The sequence below is a fragment of the Phlebotomus papatasi genome, chromosome 3 (assembly GCF_024763615.1).
Source record: "Phlebotomus papatasi isolate M1 chromosome 3, Ppap_2.1, whole genome shotgun sequence".
Taxonomy (NCBI): Eukaryota; Metazoa; Arthropoda; class Insecta; order Diptera; family Psychodidae; genus Phlebotomus; species Phlebotomus papatasi.
The window spans coordinates 35,523,669-35,546,166 of NC_077224.1; the positions used below are offsets into that span (position 1 = coordinate 35,523,669).

Sequence of the window (22,498 nt, forward strand, 5' to 3'; positions counted from 1 at the left end):
CCTAAGAGCTTGAATTAAATAAACTTTCTATTATGTTGTAAAAATATTAGAGAAAAATGTGTTTTTTTGGTCAGTTTCACCTACGTAACCCCTTAAAGGGTTACATGGATCACACAGCCTAATAACAGCACGTTTTTTTTTCATTTTTGTCAACGTAATTAAATTATTTCAATTAAAGCCCTTAAGTATGTATAAATAAAACATTTGAACTGCATTTCTTTTAAATTTTTATTTAACCTTTACTCCTTGGAACTTGGCACCTAATTTTTGGAAACGTCCTTTTGAAAAAAAACTTTTGGAAGTCACGATGACTCAGTGTGGATTAATCTAACTATAACGTGCGTTTTTCGGTTATTGATATTTGAAGTATGAACTGATGTCTGAAGTTAGTTTCAAATCGGTTATAGCATCTCCGAGGGCTATGTGATGAATATGTGTTTGTGTGAGTATCGTCTTTTCCCGTTCGAGGTGATAAAATGTGATCCCCTCTCAACTGGAGGTCAGTCTGGAATGGATGGGCAAGCAGATAGGAGCTCAGCTCCAAGTGGTGATTTTATTTAATTAAATCTAAATTTCCCCAGTAATTCCCGGAGAATAAGTCCCGTAAAGTGAAAGTGAGTGATCGGCAGAGCTTGAGGAGAAACGGAAGAAGTGTCTCCTAACCACACTCGGCATCGGACAAGAGTTCCCACGGAGGGAATCCTTTTGAGTGGAGGAGAAGGCTTCAGGCGTCCCAGTTCGGCGCATCGGGGGTTTCCTGATTTCTGAGGAGAGCTCATTGAATCTTATGGGCTTATCTGAATCACCACTGGCGCAAGAAATGCAACATAGATCAGCGAAAGCAGCGGAGAAGCGGTACAGCGTTGTCCGGACTTCACTATCGCGCCCACCACCAGTCTCAATCATCGGTGAGAAGAGAAGTTGGATATCACCGAGATCGTCCTAAACTCCGGAGTTCAACACCAGCCAACAATTCTCCAAGCCGGAAAAGAAAATCTTGAGTACCCTTTATCTGTTAATTGTTAAATGTCACTTAACCTCAATAAGATGGTATTTTGTATGGGCCTATAAAGTAAATATTCCTATTTGGTCATTATGGCATAGCTCTCACCATTGGAGTTTAAGAAAATGGGGAAAGTGGGAGATATAAATGCTTAAAAGCCCGTCCTTAAAAAGGAATAAATTTGTGATCTAATAGTATCTGAAAAGGTGGTTCTTATTCTGAGGTGAAGGGGGGGGGGAGATTGGAAATTGAAATGGTGGAACTGAGAATTTAAAGGAGAAGATTTGTCGGAAAAGTGAGTATACCTCATCGGGAAAATTCAACTATACCAGATATTCGGCTTTAATCTTTAACATAACGTCAAAAAAAAAACAAATTATTTCCTATTACTGTCATTACTGTGTTATCACACTTGCACATTAAAATTTTAATATGATTCACATTAATTGTCGCTGGTGAGAGTCCAAATGTGTAATTTATGTGTTTGAATCATTTTATATTCAAAATTTGATCTATTTGTTTATAAAAAGTTAGACTTGGTCCGCAAAATTTGATATAAATTGATTTATAGCATTAATGCGAAAAATTAATGTGATTTTCTCTTTAATTTTTTAATATGAAAAATATTTATGCTTTAGGTGAATTTAAAATTTTTTTTGCAGGCCAAGTCCATTTCTTTGTCAATAAATAGAAAAAAGCCCAAATATTAAGTGACTCAAAGACACAAATAACATATTTGGACGCTTACAAGCGACAATTAATGTGAATCACATTAAAATATTAATGTGCAAGTGTGATAATGCCGTTAGACTATGAGTTACATTAACTTGAACCATGGATTTTTTGTTGCTTTGATAACAATTTTTTTGCAAGGCGAAACAAAAATACGCCGAAAATCATATTTATGTATTAAATTTCTCCAAAAACCTAATTTAATCTTTATTTCGAAAGTCCTCAAGTTCATAAGTACGGGTTTAACTCATCTGATAACAGGAAAAAAACGATTTTGAGGGTCAGATGAATCTACTCTATATATGTGATCGTTACTAACGAAAGGTTTTCAATAAACGTTTCCGACAATCAGGTCCTAACGGCCGAATTTTTATTTATTTTTTAATAAAAATGTGAAAAAAAAATAGTTTAAATGTTCTGATTTTATATGCCTAGGAGCTTGAATTTAATAAAATTTTTATTATGTTGAGAAAAAAAGTTAGAAAATATGCTATTTTCAGCCTTTTTGACCCGCATAGACCCTCAACAGATCAAAGTTTAAAGTCAATATACGACCTCAGCTTTAATTACACATTCTTAAATTTCACGTCTGACTGCTCCATTTGATGGCTTCAAATAAACTTCCTGAGTCATTGGTGCTTCTTTTTTAAACATATCCCCCGAGGAAATTAGAGGTCCATCACGACAAGTTTTTAAGATTTCTTAAGGCCTCTACACATTGGGAATAATTTTCAAAAAAGCAAATGCTTTATAGAAGGAAATTTTCTGAATTTCTCTAGGTGGAAACGTCACAATTCTGTCAAAAATGCAATTTTTGACGAAAACACTTCCCAATGTGTATAGCCCATTAAGAAGAAGATTACTAAAAATAATCGGTAGAATCATTTTAAGAAACTTGCTTTCTTCTCATATGGTGAACCGTTAGTGCCAAAAAATACGATTTTTAGAAGACTCAAGCACGACTTTTCTAAAACATATTCTAACACTATATTTTTACTTTCTCTGTGGATTTTAAGGCTTTCGTTATAAATTCTTAAATTTACCTTAAATATGTGAAAAAGATTACGTGACAACTTCCTTCTTTTCGTAAAATACATTACTTAATGAATTTATTACTAAAATTACGTTAGAAAAAGAAAGCAAAAATAGTTACGAAATATTTGCCCATTTTTACACTTTTTTTAATTCTTGAATGTAATACAGTACGGACATGAGCCTTGTCCTGCCCCCTCCCCATTGGGCTTTTAATAGTTTTTGAGTTTTTATAAGTTCATTTTTGTATTGACCCTCTACAAATGAGCAGTAAAATATCAAATTTGAGATGTGACTAAATTTATAACTTTAAAAGCAATAGAATTTTCATGAAAGTTTCGATCTTTATGAATTGAAAAATTAGGTCCATTTTTGGAAAGATTTGGATTTTTTTACTGGTCAAACTAATTTTTTTGCTGAATAAATATATTTTTTTTACTTTTCGCTTGTTTTTGAATTTTTTTGACGCTTCTAGGGGGGGGCAGCTGCCCCCCCCTGCCCCTTGCTGGGTACGCCCATGTATGTTTTCATTATTATTATAAACACCGTGAAAAACCTTTTCTATAGGAATTATCTTGTCTAGTTCCTTGTCATCCTAAAAGGGTGAAATCTTAAATCTTTTGGTTTTAAAGTTAATAACAGACTAACGGGAAACTTAAGCAAAAGTGTCACGTATTTTTTAGCGTATCCAATTATACCAAAATATATTAATACCTCAAGAGCTGTAAAACCTTCATTAGTGTTATTTATACCACAAAATCGATAAATTATATATTACTCTCTCACATTCTATTAAAAATTCAACCAGTGAAAAAAAAACGCAGTTGCAGAAACTCATATTACTACAAATTTTTATAAAGAATATATCTGCATTCTAAATAAGGAATTTAATAGTTGGCAAACTACATGTCTCAGAAAATGCTCATTTCCTTTTATATATAGCGATTGTTACCAAAATTGTAAATTTCTGGAAAATACCTGAAATAGTTGTGTGTTGGTATACAGAAAGATGCAGTTCAAGTATTGATTTTCTTTGGAATCCTGTGGTGAAATGTTTGCGTGTACTACGGAAAAAGAAATGAGGTGATAACAGGAAAAAATTGCACTAATAAATCCGCACGTGGAAGCGAAGTAAAAGTCGTGCTAATTCTGTATGATAATATCTTCAGTGATGGTAGAATGGTCCAGAATTTATCTTGGATTTAGCGAATAACACGAAATAATTTAATGAAATTGCGTACAACAAAAGTTTCATATTAAGAGCTTTTCCACATACATGTTGTGATTTTTCCCCCATCAAGCTTACTCTCTTGCAGAATCTCATTTTATGGGGGAACAAGCCGTAATTGACTCTCCTTCACTCAGACGACGTTTGCCACTTTCTTTGGCATTTCACCCTCTATCTAAACATATATGTTTATCGTGGTTACGTGACATACCAGAACAGCCAGACAAAAATGCACATAAAGAGTGAGAATCCTAATGGATTATTCCCATATGTGACTAATGATGAAGGTGAAAAGAGGCACAAGTTGTTCTTATTGTTCTAATTACACCCCAGAGCTCATTGTATTGAATAAGAGATCAATATCGATTGACCCCTCATCCTCTAAAAGATCTTTGAACTCTACAACATCAATTAAGGATATTGTTGACTTCTAAAGCTTAAAACAATTAGATTTAGAGGTTGCGAACACCACTCAGAATTTAATGAGATTGTCATGACAATCGCATTTATTATTCTAATCGGATTGAATTAATCTGAATTGAACCTTTAATAAATTCTTAGGAATACAGGGAATACCAGGTGTTAGAAAAGGTGTTTTCTTGAGTCCCTATCTTATTAGAAATTCCTTATAGTGTTCCATGTAGACGACAATTAATGGATATCCTTGCTAAACATTCTAAAGTCCATATTTTTGGAGGATTTTACCTAATTAGAATAAGCACTTGGTATGCTCCTGAAAATCCTTACAAGTCCAATTACTTCAAATTTATTACTTTAAGAGCTGGGAAAAAGCACTCTGAAAGCACTTGCGCATCCTTTCTAACTTTATCGTTTAACCACCTTGCAGAAAGGGAAAAAACCTCAATTTCAGCCACTTTTAAGGAAAGTTTTTTTGCATAAATTCGATTTCTTTCATCCTTTTTAATCATGGATGCTGTTGTATTAAAAGAAGATAACATGAATATCTTTCTTTTTCTCGCAACATCAATAAAATCCCCATAAAATTTGCACAAAGATGTGAAATCTCTTCCAACCAAAAAGGGGATTTGATGTTGCACAGGATCCAACAGGATTCAAAAGCCAAGGGGACGCCTTATAGAACTCCAAGGGGATTTTTTTTTAAGAAGAAAATATTACCATTTCTGGTGGCACATTGAACGTGGCCAGAATCTTAAGTGTATATACAGATTTTAGGGTTTATGAGATGAAATCTTTTCCTTTTGCAATCAAAATTCTTTAACATAAAATTACGTACAACAAAATAAAATAATAAATGATCTCTGTTTTGTCTACCAGCCACTTACCAAGGACAGAAAAAAAGTGCTAAAGAAACTGTAAAAAAGTTTATAATCTCTTGTGAACTTTTATTTGGCTCTTGGATTTGGGAATGGTATATAGACCCAAACGCGCTGAAGAGGAAGAAAGATGTCATAAAATGGTCCACTTTTCACCCACAATGTCTTCTTCAATTAATAGGACACTCACAGGGGAGGATGGAGCGTAAAATGGTGGTGAAACATGAAATAATAAATTGATTTAAATTTTCACCACCGAGCACCAAAAACTCCCTGATGCGAAAGCTCCCTTTTTTTTCGAGGGTTTGCTTTCTAAGTCCAACCCCTAAACTTTCACAAGACCCTCCGCCCACTCATCAGTGTTGGCATGAGAGATGATAAAATATGAGAAGAATGTGAAAGAAAATGAGAAGAATGTTAGCAACATAATGGAGAATTATAATGAAAATATGCCTCTAAATTTCTCCCTTAATGTATTTAACACAGTCCCTCAAGTGTGAAATTTGCACGTTCTTCACCAAAAAAAAACCATTCACGCCCAAAAATCCATTGTCCTTCGAAAATCTCTTCACAACCGAGGATCATGTTTATGCGGTTGTAAATTTCATAATCATTTAAATCGAATGAGCAAATTCACCCAAAAATATCCCTTAAAGGCGTGCTTGGAGATTGAGCTTGTTGATTTTACATTAATCGGATCAAATGTATTCCTCCTTTTTCCATTCTCCTGCCCCTCCTGCCCATTCTAGTCCCAACCTGGGGCCATTCAACTGGTCAAATAACAGAATGCAATGAAAGGGAATTGTTTTAAATTTTCTGCCTTTCTATACAGGATAAACCCTCACTATGACAGAGGTTGATTTAGGATACGGTCCTGTTAGTACCAGAAACCTTCACCGTAATTTTAATATGAAAATTTATCACTTAATATCTACTTAAATTAAGGTGCTTGTAAAAGCAATGTTTTTCTTTCTACGAGAATTTAATGAATAATTTTATTGCTCGAACATCAAAAGAAGAGTAATTATATAATTATATAATCTTAATATATATTATGTCTGGTGACCTATATTTCCGTGATAAAGGAGACCGGGGTAGAATTAGCCACGCATGGTATTTGACAGTGGGATGTTATAGCTTGTCTTAGAAAGAATATTAAAGAAACTACTATTTATTCCTAAATTACAATTCCCTTCCTATTTATTGAAGTATTACTCAGCACGATGCAAACATTTTAATTCAAATTATACGTTATGAAAAATTTCATTTACTGGCTAATTCTGCCCCGGTCTCCCCTACATCTTCGCGAATCATACGACCTGGAAGCGAACCGGTTAGAGGTAATGACTCGAAAATGCGTCGTGCGATTTTCAGAATGCCTCTCAAAAATAGTGATTTAGTATTGCATTAGAGTGTACAGCTTGTTCGACAATTGTTAACACACTGAGAAAAAAAAGAGGGTGCGATTAATATTTTTTCCTCATAATTTTAGCACTTTTTAGGTGTGAAAATATATCAACATTTTTTAATGTTAATTTTACACCTTTTTAAACGTAAAATTAACATGAAAAAGGATGCCTTTAACACCTAATACACCTAAAAAGGGTAATATTTACACCGATTTCGGATCAATACTGCAGGGTAAAATTAACATTTCCTGAATGTTATTTTAACTTTTTCGGATTTCTCTCAGTGCTCAGTCGATGGCTGAACTCACCAGTCCTAATCCTGATTCCTAAGACACGTCCAAATCATCATCCCTAGGTGGATACTTAAAGCTGTTGGAGCTTTTATAAAAGTCAATCAGTGAACGAACAGTACATCAATCATCGCGATAGTTTACTAAGAGGTAATTGTAAGATAGGTGGAAACTTCAATTCCCCATTTTCTAAGTAAAATAAGGATTTTAAAAGTTTTCTAAATACGGGAAAGTGGGGCACTTTTGAATTGGGGCAGCTTTGAAATTGGGGTTATTCCTATTTTTTAATGAAACTGGACCTTATTATGATATAATTTAGCTCAGCAGCTCAGCAAACGAATTATGAAGCTAAATTATGTCATGATAAGGCTCAATTCCATTTAAAAATAGGAGAAAAACTCCTTTTTCAAAACTTCCCCACTTCAAAGAAGTCCCCCTTCTCTTTAATATGTTAGTCTACAAATGTTGCTTATGGACAAGGCCTGTACCTATAGTACGTAGATTATGTGTAATTTTTGTGAGCTACTGCACACTTGTGTCATTTTTACACATTTAGTTTAAAATCTGTAAAATTTCACACAATATATGCAAAACTGTGTAAATCAGCTGCTGATTTTCTCATCGGATTACACAATTCATCATTATAAAATTAATAGTTGTTTTCCTAAACTATATTTTGTGTAACTTTACAACAATCACTGTGGTAAATAAGCAAACTATAGATTATCTTTGTGACATTCTTTTTTAGAGAAATGGTTTTCTACATTTATTTTTAAACACGAAAAGTTACACAAGAGTTAACTAACTACGTTAAACATATTTACTAAAAATGGAATATGTTTAGCTTTTGAATAAAATTAAATATCTGTTATTTCCTTTAAAAACAGGCCAGATAAAATTGTAAGATAAATTGAAATGTATAAATAAATTGAATTTTTTTTTAATACTTCTTTTCAAGAAGTGTTGCTTGGAACCACAGTTCCATGAAGTGAAAGACATATTATCATTGTTGCCTTCTCTAAAATCATTCTTAATACAATTTTTAAATGAATAAAAATATAGACACAATTTTGGGTGATATTTCGGCCACATTGATTACCATGGTTCCTTGCCATTCTGGAATTCTTCTAGAGTCTTTTTCATCTTGTTTGTTGAAGCGACATTTTTTTGTTATTTTTTGCATTCTATAATATCTGTTATGAAGAAAAAAACTAAAAGTTCATGGAAATTTGAGGAACAAAAGAAGCGGCCAAAATTACGAGCTGGCCGAAATTTGGTACAGTCACCATAATTTATGTTCGCTTTTAATTGTCAGAAGATGTTAAAAGGTGATAATAATATGTATATAGGTCGTTTTCTTCTTTGATCTTCCATAAGTCGAAGTTTAAACAATCACAGTTTAATCTGGCTGTTTATTAATCGATTTGGATTTAGTTTTTATTAGATTTATATATTTAATATATTTAAAATAAAAAATAGAGATAACCCCAGAAAAACTCATGGTGACTGATGTTAGTATAAATTAATTTTATTGCATCAAGGATCAAGTTGAGTAAAATAATCGAATATATACGCAAACACAGTTTTAAGCACTTCAGTTCTAAGTCCTCCGAACTTTCCTGTAAAGTAAATCGTTATCGTAAACTTATCTGGCTTATTATTTGTTTTATTATTATATTATTGAAGTTAAAACAATTTTATGCTAAATTGTTTTGGAAATTACGTTCTATAAGTAAGCAAAAATCAACTTTTTCAGTTTAAAATCAAATTCAAGAATAATTTTAAAGTTTTTTTTTTTAAATTTCAAAATAAATGAAAATCTCCACGGAATGCAACGCATATTTCACCTCTGAAAAGCAAATTTCAAACTTCCACTTTCTATTGAATAGCCTTTTCTGAATATAAAAATGGGAGAAACATAAGCAATGTAAGCAATTTTTTCCGAGGGTGAATTTATTCATAAGAAAGAATGCAGGATAAACTCATATAAATTTCCCATGAATGAACTTACACCATATTGAAATACACAAATAAATTTTGAGATGAAAAATAAAGCAGCAGAAGGAAAACTGGAATTCTCTTTTAATATTTCTGTTCAAAACTTTTTGATATTGCTGCCCATAAGGGATATTTTCACACAGAATTTTAAGAGGCTTTCTTAATGAAATCTGAATTATTTGTCGCAAAATTGATTTTTGAGACATTCCTTCCACATCACGGCGTGTTGCCAAGGAAAATAAAGATCCAATGTGATTGAAGTTTGAAAATTTCTCTTCCAGTGGAATTATTTTAAATGTATATATTTTTGTGAAAGCTCTCAAGGGCTTATTGGAGATTAAACAAATTTAATATCTCCTATAGAGAGCATTTCCCTGTGTGGTAGCACTAAAAGAATTTTCCCTGGAGACAATTGTACTGTGTAAATAAAGTTGTATTGATTATTGAGGGTTTATTGGTACTCGGGGGAGATGTACCAAGGCGGAGAGAGCATTTAGTGAAGGTGAATGGAATAGATGTTGTATTAGGAGTGGTATGGTTATAATGAATGGGAAAAGTTTATGACAGAAAATTCCCCCAGGAAAATTATATACTAGAAATGTGACATGATTCTCTCATTGAACATTCTGCAGAGTTTTGTTGAGTTTTTCATTTCATAAACTAAATCCAGGGCTAAGCTTAGATCAGCTTATTGCGGGTGAGATTTGGAATGCCAGCCTATCCGATTTAAAAATAAAGTTGTAAGATATAATGCGGAAATTCTTTGTCAAGATTATGAATTTATACTATTCTTGTATTCCAACCAAATATGATATCTTGTATTTGAATTTGTATCCGTCCAATACAGATTTTTATTTTCTCTCGAGAAAATAAATACGAGAGGTTTTCAGTATAGTTTTACCCTAAACCGTAAAGCGATATCTTTTTAAGTTAGCTGAAATTCTTTAGAGCTTCTGTAATCCGAGGTGAAATCCAACATCGATAAATCAGGCCCTTACTTTGTATTTATACGTTTTGTTACAACTAGGGTAAGTGTGCCAAATTTCGGCATAGTTGCATGTAAGAACCGAAGTCCTAAGATTGAAATGCAATATTTTTAATTCATATTGATATTTTTTGTTACTTCCTTTTCGGGAGGGTTGTGTGGAACCTTGAAGACTAGTTTATCATTTTTGTTTTCTTTAAATCACTTCCTAAAATATTGAAAAATTAATAAAAATATGGACATTGCTTTGGGTAGTATTTCGGCCACTTTGTGTGAAATTTCGGCCACCTTTTTTCTGACCACATTTTGTGACGCAACGGATAGAAAATTTCAAAACATCAAACGGAACAAGTTTAATATTTCATTTAATACGTTTATATGACTCACAAGCCCTGAGATCTTCCGTGTAATTTGTCCTAAACACCTGAAGAGTAGCATCTCAAATTTACGCGCAGATTCCCGTAGCAATTTGCACTTCTTGAACTCTTCCAATGACTTTTTCACATCATCTTTTTCATAGAAGCGATGGTTTTTTTCTCTGGACATTGTAGAATTCAGAAATTGAAAAAGAAAACATAAAATGAATAAGAAATTTAGGAAAGCAAAAGATGTGGCCGAAATAGGCAACACTACCTCACCGGGGAGACGCTCACAAAGTATATACTTTTTTACGCGAAATACAGGATCCAGCTGGGAAATTTCACCCGAAATTTAAAGATTGATTCACTATTAACATAAACACAAACAATCTTTAATGAAAACTAATCAATTTTCATGAAAAACACCGAAGGAAAACCTTCTGCACTTCACCACAAATCACAACACTGCTAGAGACACAATCGATCTGTCACATTTTTTGTAAGACTCTTTCCACACTGAGTTTTTACAACGCAATTTAAATTCAAATTATACCTATAATTTAACTGCCTTTGTGTTAATACATCCTAAAATGAATAAATATTTGAAAGCAAAATGAATTCATTGACTATTCGAAGATAACATACATAATTTTAATTAATTAATTTCCATGGCCGAAATTACAATCAAAGTGGCCGAAATTAGAAGCTGGCCGAAATTTGGCACACTTACCCTACATCTAAGACCTTTTAAAACCTTATTTAAGATTTAAAACCTTAAATGGATAATCCGGTAGTCGTCAGATGAGAGAAGATTCAGCGCAGAATAAAAATTCTTTCCTTCCCAGAGCTTTCGGTGCTCTACGCACCTTCTTCAGTGGTCGAACGAAAATGTCTAGTACCGCTATAGGGTGGAATCACCACTTCTCGCCAGTACCCCACTTTTCGTCACTTATATTGAAATCGCTATTTTTCGCGATTTATGAAATAAATGAGCCGCAAAGTTACTTGTATTTTTACTGCTGCTACGTACAGAGTCGAAAAATAGTAATTATTCGTATTGAATTTACGATTTTGAGCATTTTTAGAGCAATATTTTAAGCAAGTGCATCGTATCCAATATTTTTTACCCAATATACTAAGTGTCATCAAATTTTCATCAAGCAAAATGTACCTTTTTGGATAAATAACTTGTCTATTGAATACTTTATTACACTTGTGCAATAGATAAAATTTGTATTTAGTAAATTAACATTTCATTTTATATTATATTTATATAAAAATGAGGCATGGCGAAAAGTGGTAATATTTTGGAATGATTTTACCACCTGTCGCCATCTCTTTTCAATGGGCGACGGTAACTTCACTTCGTAGATTCTCAATTGTCAAATCTGGATTGTTTATTTTATGCAATAGTCAAATAACTTCGATTTCTCAAATTAAAGCGAAGAAAAATCATTTAAAGTGAGTAATAATAGGGTGATCATGAGGAAAGAGAAATACTGCATGTATTCTTTGCATAATATTGCCCAAAATAATTGAGTTTGAACCTTTCCAAGTGGGTGGCGAAAAGTGGTTACAGAACTGGGGAAAAGTGGTAAAAAGTGGCGACGAAGTGGTTATTTTTGCATTGTTAATAAAAATCATTTTTTTAAGTAGTCCAGGTTTAAATTGGAGAACTATTGTTTTCACGAATCTGCAGCCAATGCATTTAAGTAACTTTGTGTCATATCTGAGTTATCATGTAATAAGGGTTCAAAAGTTATAATATAATTAATTCCCGTTTTTTCTAAACATGACGATAAGTGGTTACTCTACCCTAGTTCCGCTTTAAGGGTTTAAATTTGATTCAGTTTGGTGAAACATCGAAGCTTTATATGACCACTGCTAGGGTTTGTAAAATCTAAGTTATTCTATTCGGAATATCTCAATATTTCTATTTTCAATTTTAATAAAATTTTCTTATGATGTAGCTGAAGTCGACCTTTTGAATGGTAGATCATTTGTTCTTGTCTGTGGACCTGACAGGAACTTTTAAATTATCTTGATCAAAGTGTATCTTCGATGTTAATTAATCGAATTTGAAAAAAATATTAGTATTGTAACTGACACCGAGATATTTCCAACGATAGGTTGCACCCGTTGCATCCTACTGTTGTACTTCTGAACAAAACTTTTCTAACAGAATTCTGTGATTTCTTGTTGGCCCTCTGTACTTAAAATAGTTAAAGTAGACAATGATTAAATAAGTCTAGATAAGTCTATGAGAGCTGATATTCTTTTTACAGACGATTTTGCTTTGCAGTAATTACTTTAGTAATCGCATATGAACTATTTAATTAATTTTGGTGACCAAGAACAGTTCACTCAACGTTAATCTCAGCTACTATGAGCTTATCTGGTCCTATAATTGATTTTAGGAATCACTAAGCTTAAAATAATAGCCAAGGGGTAACTTCATGTCATGGAACTCAAACCAATCTTGCCAGGGAACCCGGGAAACTCATGGAAAGCTGAAGGAACCCACGGGGAACTCAGACAACTCACGGGGAACTCAGGATACACACGTGAAACTCAGGAATCTATATATTTTTCCGGGGAATCGGAAACTCGACGCTTGCTTGTGGCTCCGACACACCTTTTGGATCAGGAAAATTTCATAAACTCGAAATTCGAAACCCTTTCTTTCTCACATGTTTTGCATGTGACTATCTCACTCTTTCGCATACCAAATTCGATTGAGCTAAATTGAATTTGGAGTGATGTTTAAGAGAAGAAGAAGAGTTCGAGAGAATGAGATAGACATTATGCAAAACATGTGAGAAAGAAAGGGATTCGAAATTCGACTTCATGAAATTTTCTTGATCTAAAAGGTGTGCCCGAGCCATTATGAATAACCATTTCAAATTATCTGGTTTTTTGTTCACCTATATTTCCGTGACCAGCAAGTTGCGAGAAACATTTAAGCAAAGTTTGAGTCTGATCAGAGAACATAAAATTTTTCGAGAATTATACTAGATGAGATTATTAAGAATTGTACACAATACAATAAATTCAATTAAGTGAAAATTAAATTGCCGTGAGGGTGAAAATAAAATGTTTGTTCTCATTTGTTTTTTTTATCCACAGCTTTCGTCAATGGAGCAAAGCATCACGAGAAAATTAAACTTCTACCGCCTGTTTTAGATGTGGCAAAATCCATCAATGATTCTTTCATAGTATCGTGCAACGCACAAATAGATGATATGGTTGTTCGATGGCAGAGTCCAAAGGAGGTTACCATAACTGAGCGCAAAGGGCGCATTCATACTGAAGAAATTAGGGGTAGGAAGGTCTCAGTGGAATTTTCAATTAAAGTCGCAGCACAATGAAAATCTCATCTATCTTTTAATAGATTCACTTGCCCTCGTCTTTGAGCACATCACACTAGCTGATCGGGGTGAATGGAGTTGCCTTGGAGAAGATGCTGAGGACATAAAAAGCTCCTTTACGATGATTGTCAAGGGTGAGAGATATTCTGTTTGTCACTCCACATATATACATACTCACGTCACAGACGAAAGAAAAGCTTTTTCTCTACCGCAAACAAATTCTTTTGCATGCAAAAACTAACAACACAATTTGCGATAACATGATTATACCTCCCTTCTTCGTAACGTTGCAGACCCACAAGGGATAACCCCACTGAAAGCCACCTAGTGTTACATAGTTGTGAGGAGGGGATAAAATGTGAAAAATACATAAACATGATGTGAATTTTAATAGAGGATTTAGTAAAAGCACAACTCTTTGCATAACGCTTGACAGAGCTTCATTTGTAGAGAACATGAAGATTGTCATTTAATTTATTTGATGGACATTTTAAATCTACTGAACTCTGGTATAGGAAGATGCACATTATGCATGGTCAGACACTGGACATGAACTATATTAAAGTTCCCCATCACTGACCATTTTCGTTTGTATATATTACCACTAAATATAGCTGTAGCATTTTCCATCAAATGCAAATATCCTGTATTGTTTGTCTACAAAGTATATCTCACGGGAAGACACAAGTTCTCTATTGTGATATTTTTAAACTTACCAAGAGTTCTTAATAAATATAATATTCCCCTAGGACAAGAAAACTGAAGCATCAAAAAAATATTCATTAAATTCTTTTAGAATACCGTTGTATAAATTTCCTTTTGTTCTTTATTTTTATGACAGTTTTTTTTTTAATAACCATACAAGATGAGATATATAGTATATTTAATAACTTGTTTACGGTGGAAAACTTCATAAAAAAGGATGGCAAAGCGTCCCATGCTTTGCGAAACACTCGGACTCGTGATTACGATGCTATATACCACAAAAATATTCTTACGTCATATACCGTTTACTGGTTCATAACCGATTTGAACCGATTAATAAATCACCGAAAAGATTGTCCTAAATAGTTTTAAGAACATTAGAATGAATCTTCGGACAAAAATTACTTATAGGTTCATAACCGGTTCACAACAACAGATTTGAACCGATTCATAAATCAATCAAAAGTTCATCCAAAATAGCTTAGGAGTAGTACAATATTGATTTTAGAGAAAAATAGTTATCGGATCACTAGCAGTTCATAACCAATTTAAAGCGGTTTACCTTTCGTTAGAAATTGAAAGACCTATCCAATGAGTCGAAATATGAACCTATTCGATTAATAAATACGCTATCTAGAGACCTTAAAAAACCGCTATTACATTGAGAGAAAACCGAAAAAGTTAAAATAACATCCCGGAAATGTTTATTTTACCCTGCAGTATTGATCCGAAATCGGTGTAAATATTGTGTTTCTCAGATGTATAGGGGTTAAAATTACCCTTTTCATGTTAAGTTTGCCCTTAAAAAGGTGTAAAATTAACATTAAAAACTGTTGATATATTTTTACACCTAAAAAGTGTTAAAATTATGAAGAAAAAAAGTAAATCGCACCCCTATTTTATTCTCAGTGTAGGAATGATTCAACTAGATGCTGAAACAGTACTTGGTTGTAATTATACCAATTTTTTTTAAATTAATTTCTCTGAAAGAAATAACGTACAGTACATACAGGGATAAAAAGTATAATAAAGCTTTTTTCGTATATTCAAAAATGCCAAGAATTGGTTTAGAACCTATATTTTAAGGAAAAGATCGACTATTTTTCTTATCTGGACGATCCCTACTTCCCTTACTTTTACAATATCCCAGAGGAACTAAGATCCTATCGAAAAGGTAATATCTAGACATAAACATTCATTATGGCATTGTCAGTCCCATGTTCTAAGCTAAATGGAATGAAATGTAATAATTAATAATGATCATTCGGTACAATTGGAACATATTTTATGTGAAAAATTGATAGTGGCATAAAATGAATTCAAACCAGAGACGACTGCATCATAGAGCAAGCGTTCAACTCACTTCCTTAGTTTTCAGTGATTATGATAATTGCCAATTATCACAAACAGACTAATCAGACAATTAAGAAAATTATGTATACAGAATTACTAAAATTTTAGGTGTTCAAAATTTAAATAAAATATTTTTTTTCAATAAAAATTACCGGTAAATCCTCGCTGACCATACAAAAATTGTTAAATGTTCAACACGAACAAAAATAAATAGTAGAAAGAATTTAATATCTAATGCAACTTTTTTTGAAAGCTTCTCGTTTGAAGTTTGAATATAATAAGTGCTTAATTTAATAACGTAAAGTTAATCAAACTTCTCTTCAGAAAACTTTATTTCACATTCATAAAAACAGTTTTGAAGCAGTAACGTTAACTGTTATTCAAGAACTTAGTTAATATACATCCATGAATTTTAGGTAAAGGAGATATGTATTTTATTTTAAATAATGACGCACTTCTTCTTTATTATTTATACTGACGTAAAAAAGTTACTTTATTATTTTCTTTTCTTTCTTGTCATATTGATCAGTAGAGAATCTCAAGGGGTTACGCGGGTCACACAGACTAACACTAAAAGTAACACCGTATTTCCATGACATATGTATCTTTTCAACATAACAAAAAATTTAATTTTTTAAACATATTTAAAAAATATTTTAATATGTTTTCTGAAATTTTCATATTAAAATGTTAAAAATTCAAGCGATGGGACCTGTTTAAAAAAAAATATATATTTCAGTGAAGAAGATTTCTCAGAGTATATATTCATCTGACATCAGAAAACTTAATATTTCCTTTTAGCTGATGAGTAAAACTCGGACTTAAAAGGTAGGGGAGGCTGGGGCAAAATTTGTCAAAACGAAAATTTCACTATTCACTATTTTCTAAAATAAAAGAGACTGAGACTTGAAATTTTTATTATAGATAGCATAGCTCATGAAAGAATTAAATATGCTTTTGACAAGTTTTGCCCCAGTCTCCCATATATTATTTTTAATGAAATTTTGTTTTTTTGGCAGAAATTTGTACAGAAAATACAATTTTCAGCATATCTTACACTACATTTTGCCTTGTAAAATAAGTTGTGATCAAGGTAAAAAAGATCCATCGTTCAAGTACGAGTTTAACTCATCAATTAACAGAAATTACTTACTTTACTGACATAAGATAAATAGACTCTGAGAAATCTTGTCCACCGAAAAGTGTGTTTTTACTAAAAACCGTCTCCAAAAAACTGGTCTCAACCACTGAATTTTCAAAATTTTAAAATGAAAATTTCAGAACATATCACACTTTTATATGCTTAAAAATTTAAATTAAAAATAAAATTTATTGTGTTAAAAAAAGTTAGAGAAAATATGATGTATTCCCGTATTTTTGACCAACGTAATCCCTTAATTTATATTGGACCTTAGAAGCCTATTTCAAATTTCTATTTTTTTAACGTGTACCCCCAGAAAATATGCATTAAACTGAATCTATTAATCTTAAGCAGAATATTTTCTTTCGGATTGTTCTTTTGAACCAATGTTGCCAATATTTGGAAAACGCGGGATAAAAAAGTAGAACAACAGAAATGAAGCATTTATTCAAAAAACGCAAACGATAGTTTTTGTTTGTTTTATACAATTTAATTTTCTGGGAAAAACTAACGAATGTAAAGCATCAGAATTTGGAAAAAGCTCTTTAAATATCTGACTCGGAAGTTGCTAATGACTTCCATCAAAATATTTTGTTTCAATTGAAGGTTTAACTTCAGTAAATGAATTATTTAAAATAAACAAAATTCACAATGAATCCTCTCTTGATGTTACCTCCTTTCAATGACTCCAACATAGAATATAATATTTATGTATATAATTCATTGAGAAAGATATAAGAATAAATTTTCATTGAGAACTTTCTTGTCGTCTTTTTTTTTGAGGAATCTCGTGTTGATTTTGTTGGTATTTTGTAAAAGAATGATATATATCCTGTTTTGTGTGGGTGGAAGCAGATTGAAAAGTAATCCAGATACTTTATTGATGTCTCTCTTTTTGCAGAGGAAATGAGCTTCGTGGATACACCAATTGTACAGCTGGCACGTGAACATCGAGACGCTACTATAAGATGTGAGATCAAAGGTGATCCGGAGCCTAAAATTTCATGGGATTACAACGGAAAGGCCATAAAATGTAAGACGTATAAATCATCTTGTGTTTGGGGTTGAGTTCCACAGCAAACGACACATTTTTAGAGCAAAAAGGAAAAAAATCTCAAGGGGGAAAATTTCCCAATCTTATCTAACACTCCCTGGCAATTGATATAAATTTCGGGAACGCTGTTTTTTTATTCTCCATATCCCATAGAAATTCCCCCAGTTGGAAGAATTTATTTTCTGCACTATGACGAGATTTGAGGGTGAATTTTTTTGACCGTGAAATTCAGTTTTTGTCATCATATTGTTTTCCATACAAAATACATTTTTTCTCTACCTCAATCACCCCTTGGAATCGCGAAAAAGTCCGTGAATGGAGGAAAAAGTAAATTTGCAGCAGATGGAGGGAATTTTATTTAAAACATGGGAAATGAATTTTTCATCGATTTTATTGGGTCGCTTCCAAATTTAATTTTTTTTTAAATCACCGCGAAATATTAACCTGAATAAATGAATTTATTGAAAATTAGTGATATTTCATTCGTTATTTAAAATCAATAAGAGTTAATGATACAGAGCAGAATTTGTGCGTTTCTATATATCAATTGTTAATCTCAATTAGCAGTGTGAATTTGCATACATTATGTATCAGTTTCCCACAATCTATTTATGTAGTAAGAAGCTTTTTGATGTCTCATAGATTATTCCTGATCACTTGCAATCAAAACGTAATTCAATCTTTCATTGAATTTGATTAACATATTGTATTTAACAGTATTTTGTCGATTGTCTTAAGATGGAATTACCAAATAATTTTCCACAATTTATGCACTAAGAATTGTTTCCAGAATAATTAGGATACAGTGAAGACGATTTTGTTGTCTATTTCGTGATTTTCCGAAGAATTTTTCTTTGATAAATTCCAAAAAAGAGTGGTAAGTAAAGCGTCCTGTGCTTTAAGAAATGCTCAAACTCGTGATTTAAATACTATTTTTTAAATTGGTTCACTACCGGTTAATCACTAATTAGAATTCGTTCAGACCTGTTAAAAATTCCAGAATTTTTTTTAATGAGTTCAAATATGACTTATGCGGTTTGAGAAATAGGCTTTCTAAAACTTGTTTAACTTTTGACCTTGAAAAACCATTATTAAGAATAATTAAATAGTATTTTCGTATATTCTGGAAAAATATATCGTAAAAAATTGTAAGCTCAGACGAATTATATGGAAAAGTAACAAGATTTTTACAGAGATTTTTCCGACGTTCGCCAGTGAAACAGTGGCTCTTCGGGACCGAAAGCTCTGGGCAAGACCAAAAACGTATTTTCATCTTAGGGTGGTCTGTTGAAAAATGAAGGGCACGTTTATGGACTTTGAGCCAACTTATCGGGCGGGAGTCCCTCGAAGGTCCCTATCGCTATCTATAACTGTTTGGCTCATAAAGCCTTCAACTGCATCGACCGGATAGACGGACAAACAGCGTGATATAATTTCTCAGAAAACTTCTAAAACGCAAAGATTTGTTGAGGAAAGTAGTTCTTGGCCCCCGGGGGGAGGGTGGAAGGCGACAATTTTTGGAAGGGTGAAAAGTCACGGGATTATATAGATTGCTCGCTATATGAAGTTTGAACAGTAAAATACGATCTGACAAATCACTGAAGAATTTGGAGTTTAATTTAGGCTTTAAATTAAACCTCTGGATTATTTATTTATGTTTATTATAAACATTAGTAGAATCCTTTAAAATTGTTTTTAAGCTATTGAGTTCAATCAAAATTTAGATATATGCTCTTTCCATGAAGTTAATTTCAAGCAAAGTGAGCACATTTAAATTTCGAGGAGTGTTTAATAAAATTATTAAAATTAAATAACAAAAATAAAAAAATAATAAAATTAACATTAAATAAAATTTACTCATGAATCAATATATAAACGAAAGAATCATCGTCTATGTGGGCTAAACCCACCTTGGGATTATTTTCTGGATATTTAATAAACTCATCAAAATTGAACATAAATGGTGTCGGGTAATAGGGGAAACTGGGGAAACTGGGGCACCGAACACATTAATTTTTATTTTTAAACTACTTAGACTATCTTTACCATTTCTTCGGAGCACAAGTATCCCTATAATTACTATAAATTCCTATAGGTCTTGTCCTATGAAGTATAATTAAAGAATTAGATATACACAGACGGGGTAGCACCGAACACGGGTTCGGTGTTACCCCGTGTTCGGTTTTATTCCAGTTTTCCCTAGATTTTATTATTGGTAGCAATCAAATAATCTATTCCTTAATCAGTTTTAATTGTTTTGAGATAAAAATTATTAAATAAATTTTTAAATATTTGACTTGCCTTGCTCTTCCCTAAGTCAAAGAATTTTATTCAATTTGTACGAATTTTACTCCCTTTATTTAAGCAATAATAAAATGTACTTTACCTGGCTTAACTTTATAGTCTTCTTTGCCAGCTCAAGCAGTATTATCACGTTTTCATGAATTTATGATATAAATTCTCTGTGAAGAGTACTCAACAATTCACATGTGAGTCCTCGAGTGGAGAAAGACTAATTTTCCATTGAGGTTTATTTTCATAGAGTTTAATTCAGTGAATGTGGAATTGAGTGAAATAAATGGATGAGATTTCATATAAAGACTTGGTCTCTGCCATTAATTACGCTCAATATAAATTTGCCCATTTTGCTGGGGGTTTTATATCCTACAACTGGGTAATTAATTGGTTGGGGTGCTTTGACAATTTTTCAGGTGCTCCGTACTTGAGCACCAGCATTCAAATATTTCTATACACAAAAAGTTGCACGTAAGAGGAGAGAGAGGAGGATTAGTAATTTTTTTTCCAGATAGAAGAGGAGTACTTTCTAAAATATTCTTCCCACGTTAGAGGATTTAAATTTATTATCCTCATCGTTTTCACATGCATCGAATTACAGGGTCTTTCAATTATTGCTCCTAAAATTTATTTCACTGATTTTGTATTCCGTTTTTGTGCTCAGTTTCAGACGAGAAGTATATCAAATTGGCGGATGGGCTCTTCATCAAGAAGGTTCACAGGAACGACAGTGGAGAGTACACTTGCAGAGGATATCAGGTACATAAAGGAAGAGAGAATATCTTCACATTCATACTGTTCAACAATTTCACAATCCACACTTGCACCACATAAAAATCTGAATTATTTATCGTTACGGTTGCTTTGGGAATTCAATAAAGTATCTTTTTAAGGAAGATTTGTGTTATATACACTTTTACAATGGGAAAATTTTATTTTCAAATATACATTCAGTAATTACTGCAGAAAAGTTAATGAAGGCTTTTAGGTTATTTCTCTCAGAAATACACGAAGCAGCAATATTTAGTTTCTATTTCTAGGTATTTCTAGGCTATTTCTAGGCAAAATTATATTAAAATCTTGGCATTGCTCTAATGTTTTTGTTAACATTGTTTTATTAATATTTTGTTAATAAAATAATTATTTTTGCTATATTTTTTGTTTCACTAGGGAACGTTGTGCCACCTTTATCAGGGGAAAATGCCCTGCCCATGCTTCGTACGATCCCAATCTTCGTAATGACTAAATTTGTCCTATGTTTCTTAATAAATGGGACTCCTCAATATATTTTAAGAACTTCGCAATGTCCCATAGTTTTTAAAGGGTTCGATGAGTCATATCTATTGAGAAACATAGGAAAAATTTAGTTATTATGCAGCTTGAGATCGTATGAAGCACAAGCAATTTCCTCTATATTATTTTGTTATTATTATTATTAAATTAAGTTTAAGTGTGTCATTCAGGTTTAAATCATTTATTTAGAATATGATTAATTAATAAGTAAGCAGATTTGATAGGTGAAAATTTTTTTAAATTGATTTAAAACATAAATGTGATTTCATTTTTAATTAATGCGATTTTCATTAATTACTAAAAGATTTAAAGATATAAATCATGAATTTGCGACAAGTGAATCACATTAAAATTTTAATGAATAAATTATATATTGGATTTTATCATACATAATATACAAACAATTGGCTATTGTAAAGTAAATTTTGTATATAAAATGCTTAAAAACTTTTAAATATTATAATTCTGAAAATCTTTTCTATTTCTTCATCATCATTATTAAAATTAATTATATTTTTTCATATGGGCATGTTTTTTCATAGGTACTAGGGGTACTAGAATTGAACCTTTTTACTCTTTTTCTTATGCCATTTTTTTTTGTTAGTTAATTCTAACGAAGACAATTTAATTCGAACAGAAAAATGCTTTCAAGCACATGTATTCAAACTTTCTCTCTGCAAATTCCAATCAACTACTGAAATGAATATCGATTTGGATGTTTGAGATTTTAAATATTTCATTGCAATTCATTTAAAAATATACCTAACGTTGTTGATAAAACTTCGTACAAAATTTTGAGTAAAATTTTATGTTCTGAAACCTAGTCTCGTACAACTTGTCTATAATACAGCTGTGACTAATATTGTTTGCTGAAAAAATGCAAAAAGAAATTAGGAGCTTATGTTGTGATTTTAGGCAATAATAAAGAATTAAACTTTGCAGTTGGTTTACCGAAGGA

The 22,498-nt window shown here is 32.1% G+C and overlaps 1 protein-coding gene across 1 annotated transcript in view; it reads left to right on the forward strand.

Annotated features, from left to right (window-relative positions):
- Positions 1-22,498, forward strand: part of LOC129805456 (neural cell adhesion molecule 2) — a 41,263-nt gene that overhangs the window by 13,776 nt on the left and 4,989 nt on the right. The window contains exons 2-5 of the mRNA XM_055853371.1: positions 13,458-13,652; positions 13,723-13,833; positions 17,800-17,931; positions 20,912-21,006. Of these exons, the coding sequence (XP_055709346.1) occupies positions 13,458-13,652; positions 13,723-13,833; positions 17,800-17,931; positions 20,912-21,006 (533 nt within the window). The remainder of the gene's footprint in view (positions 1-13,457; positions 13,653-13,722; positions 13,834-17,799; positions 17,932-20,911; positions 21,007-22,498) is intronic.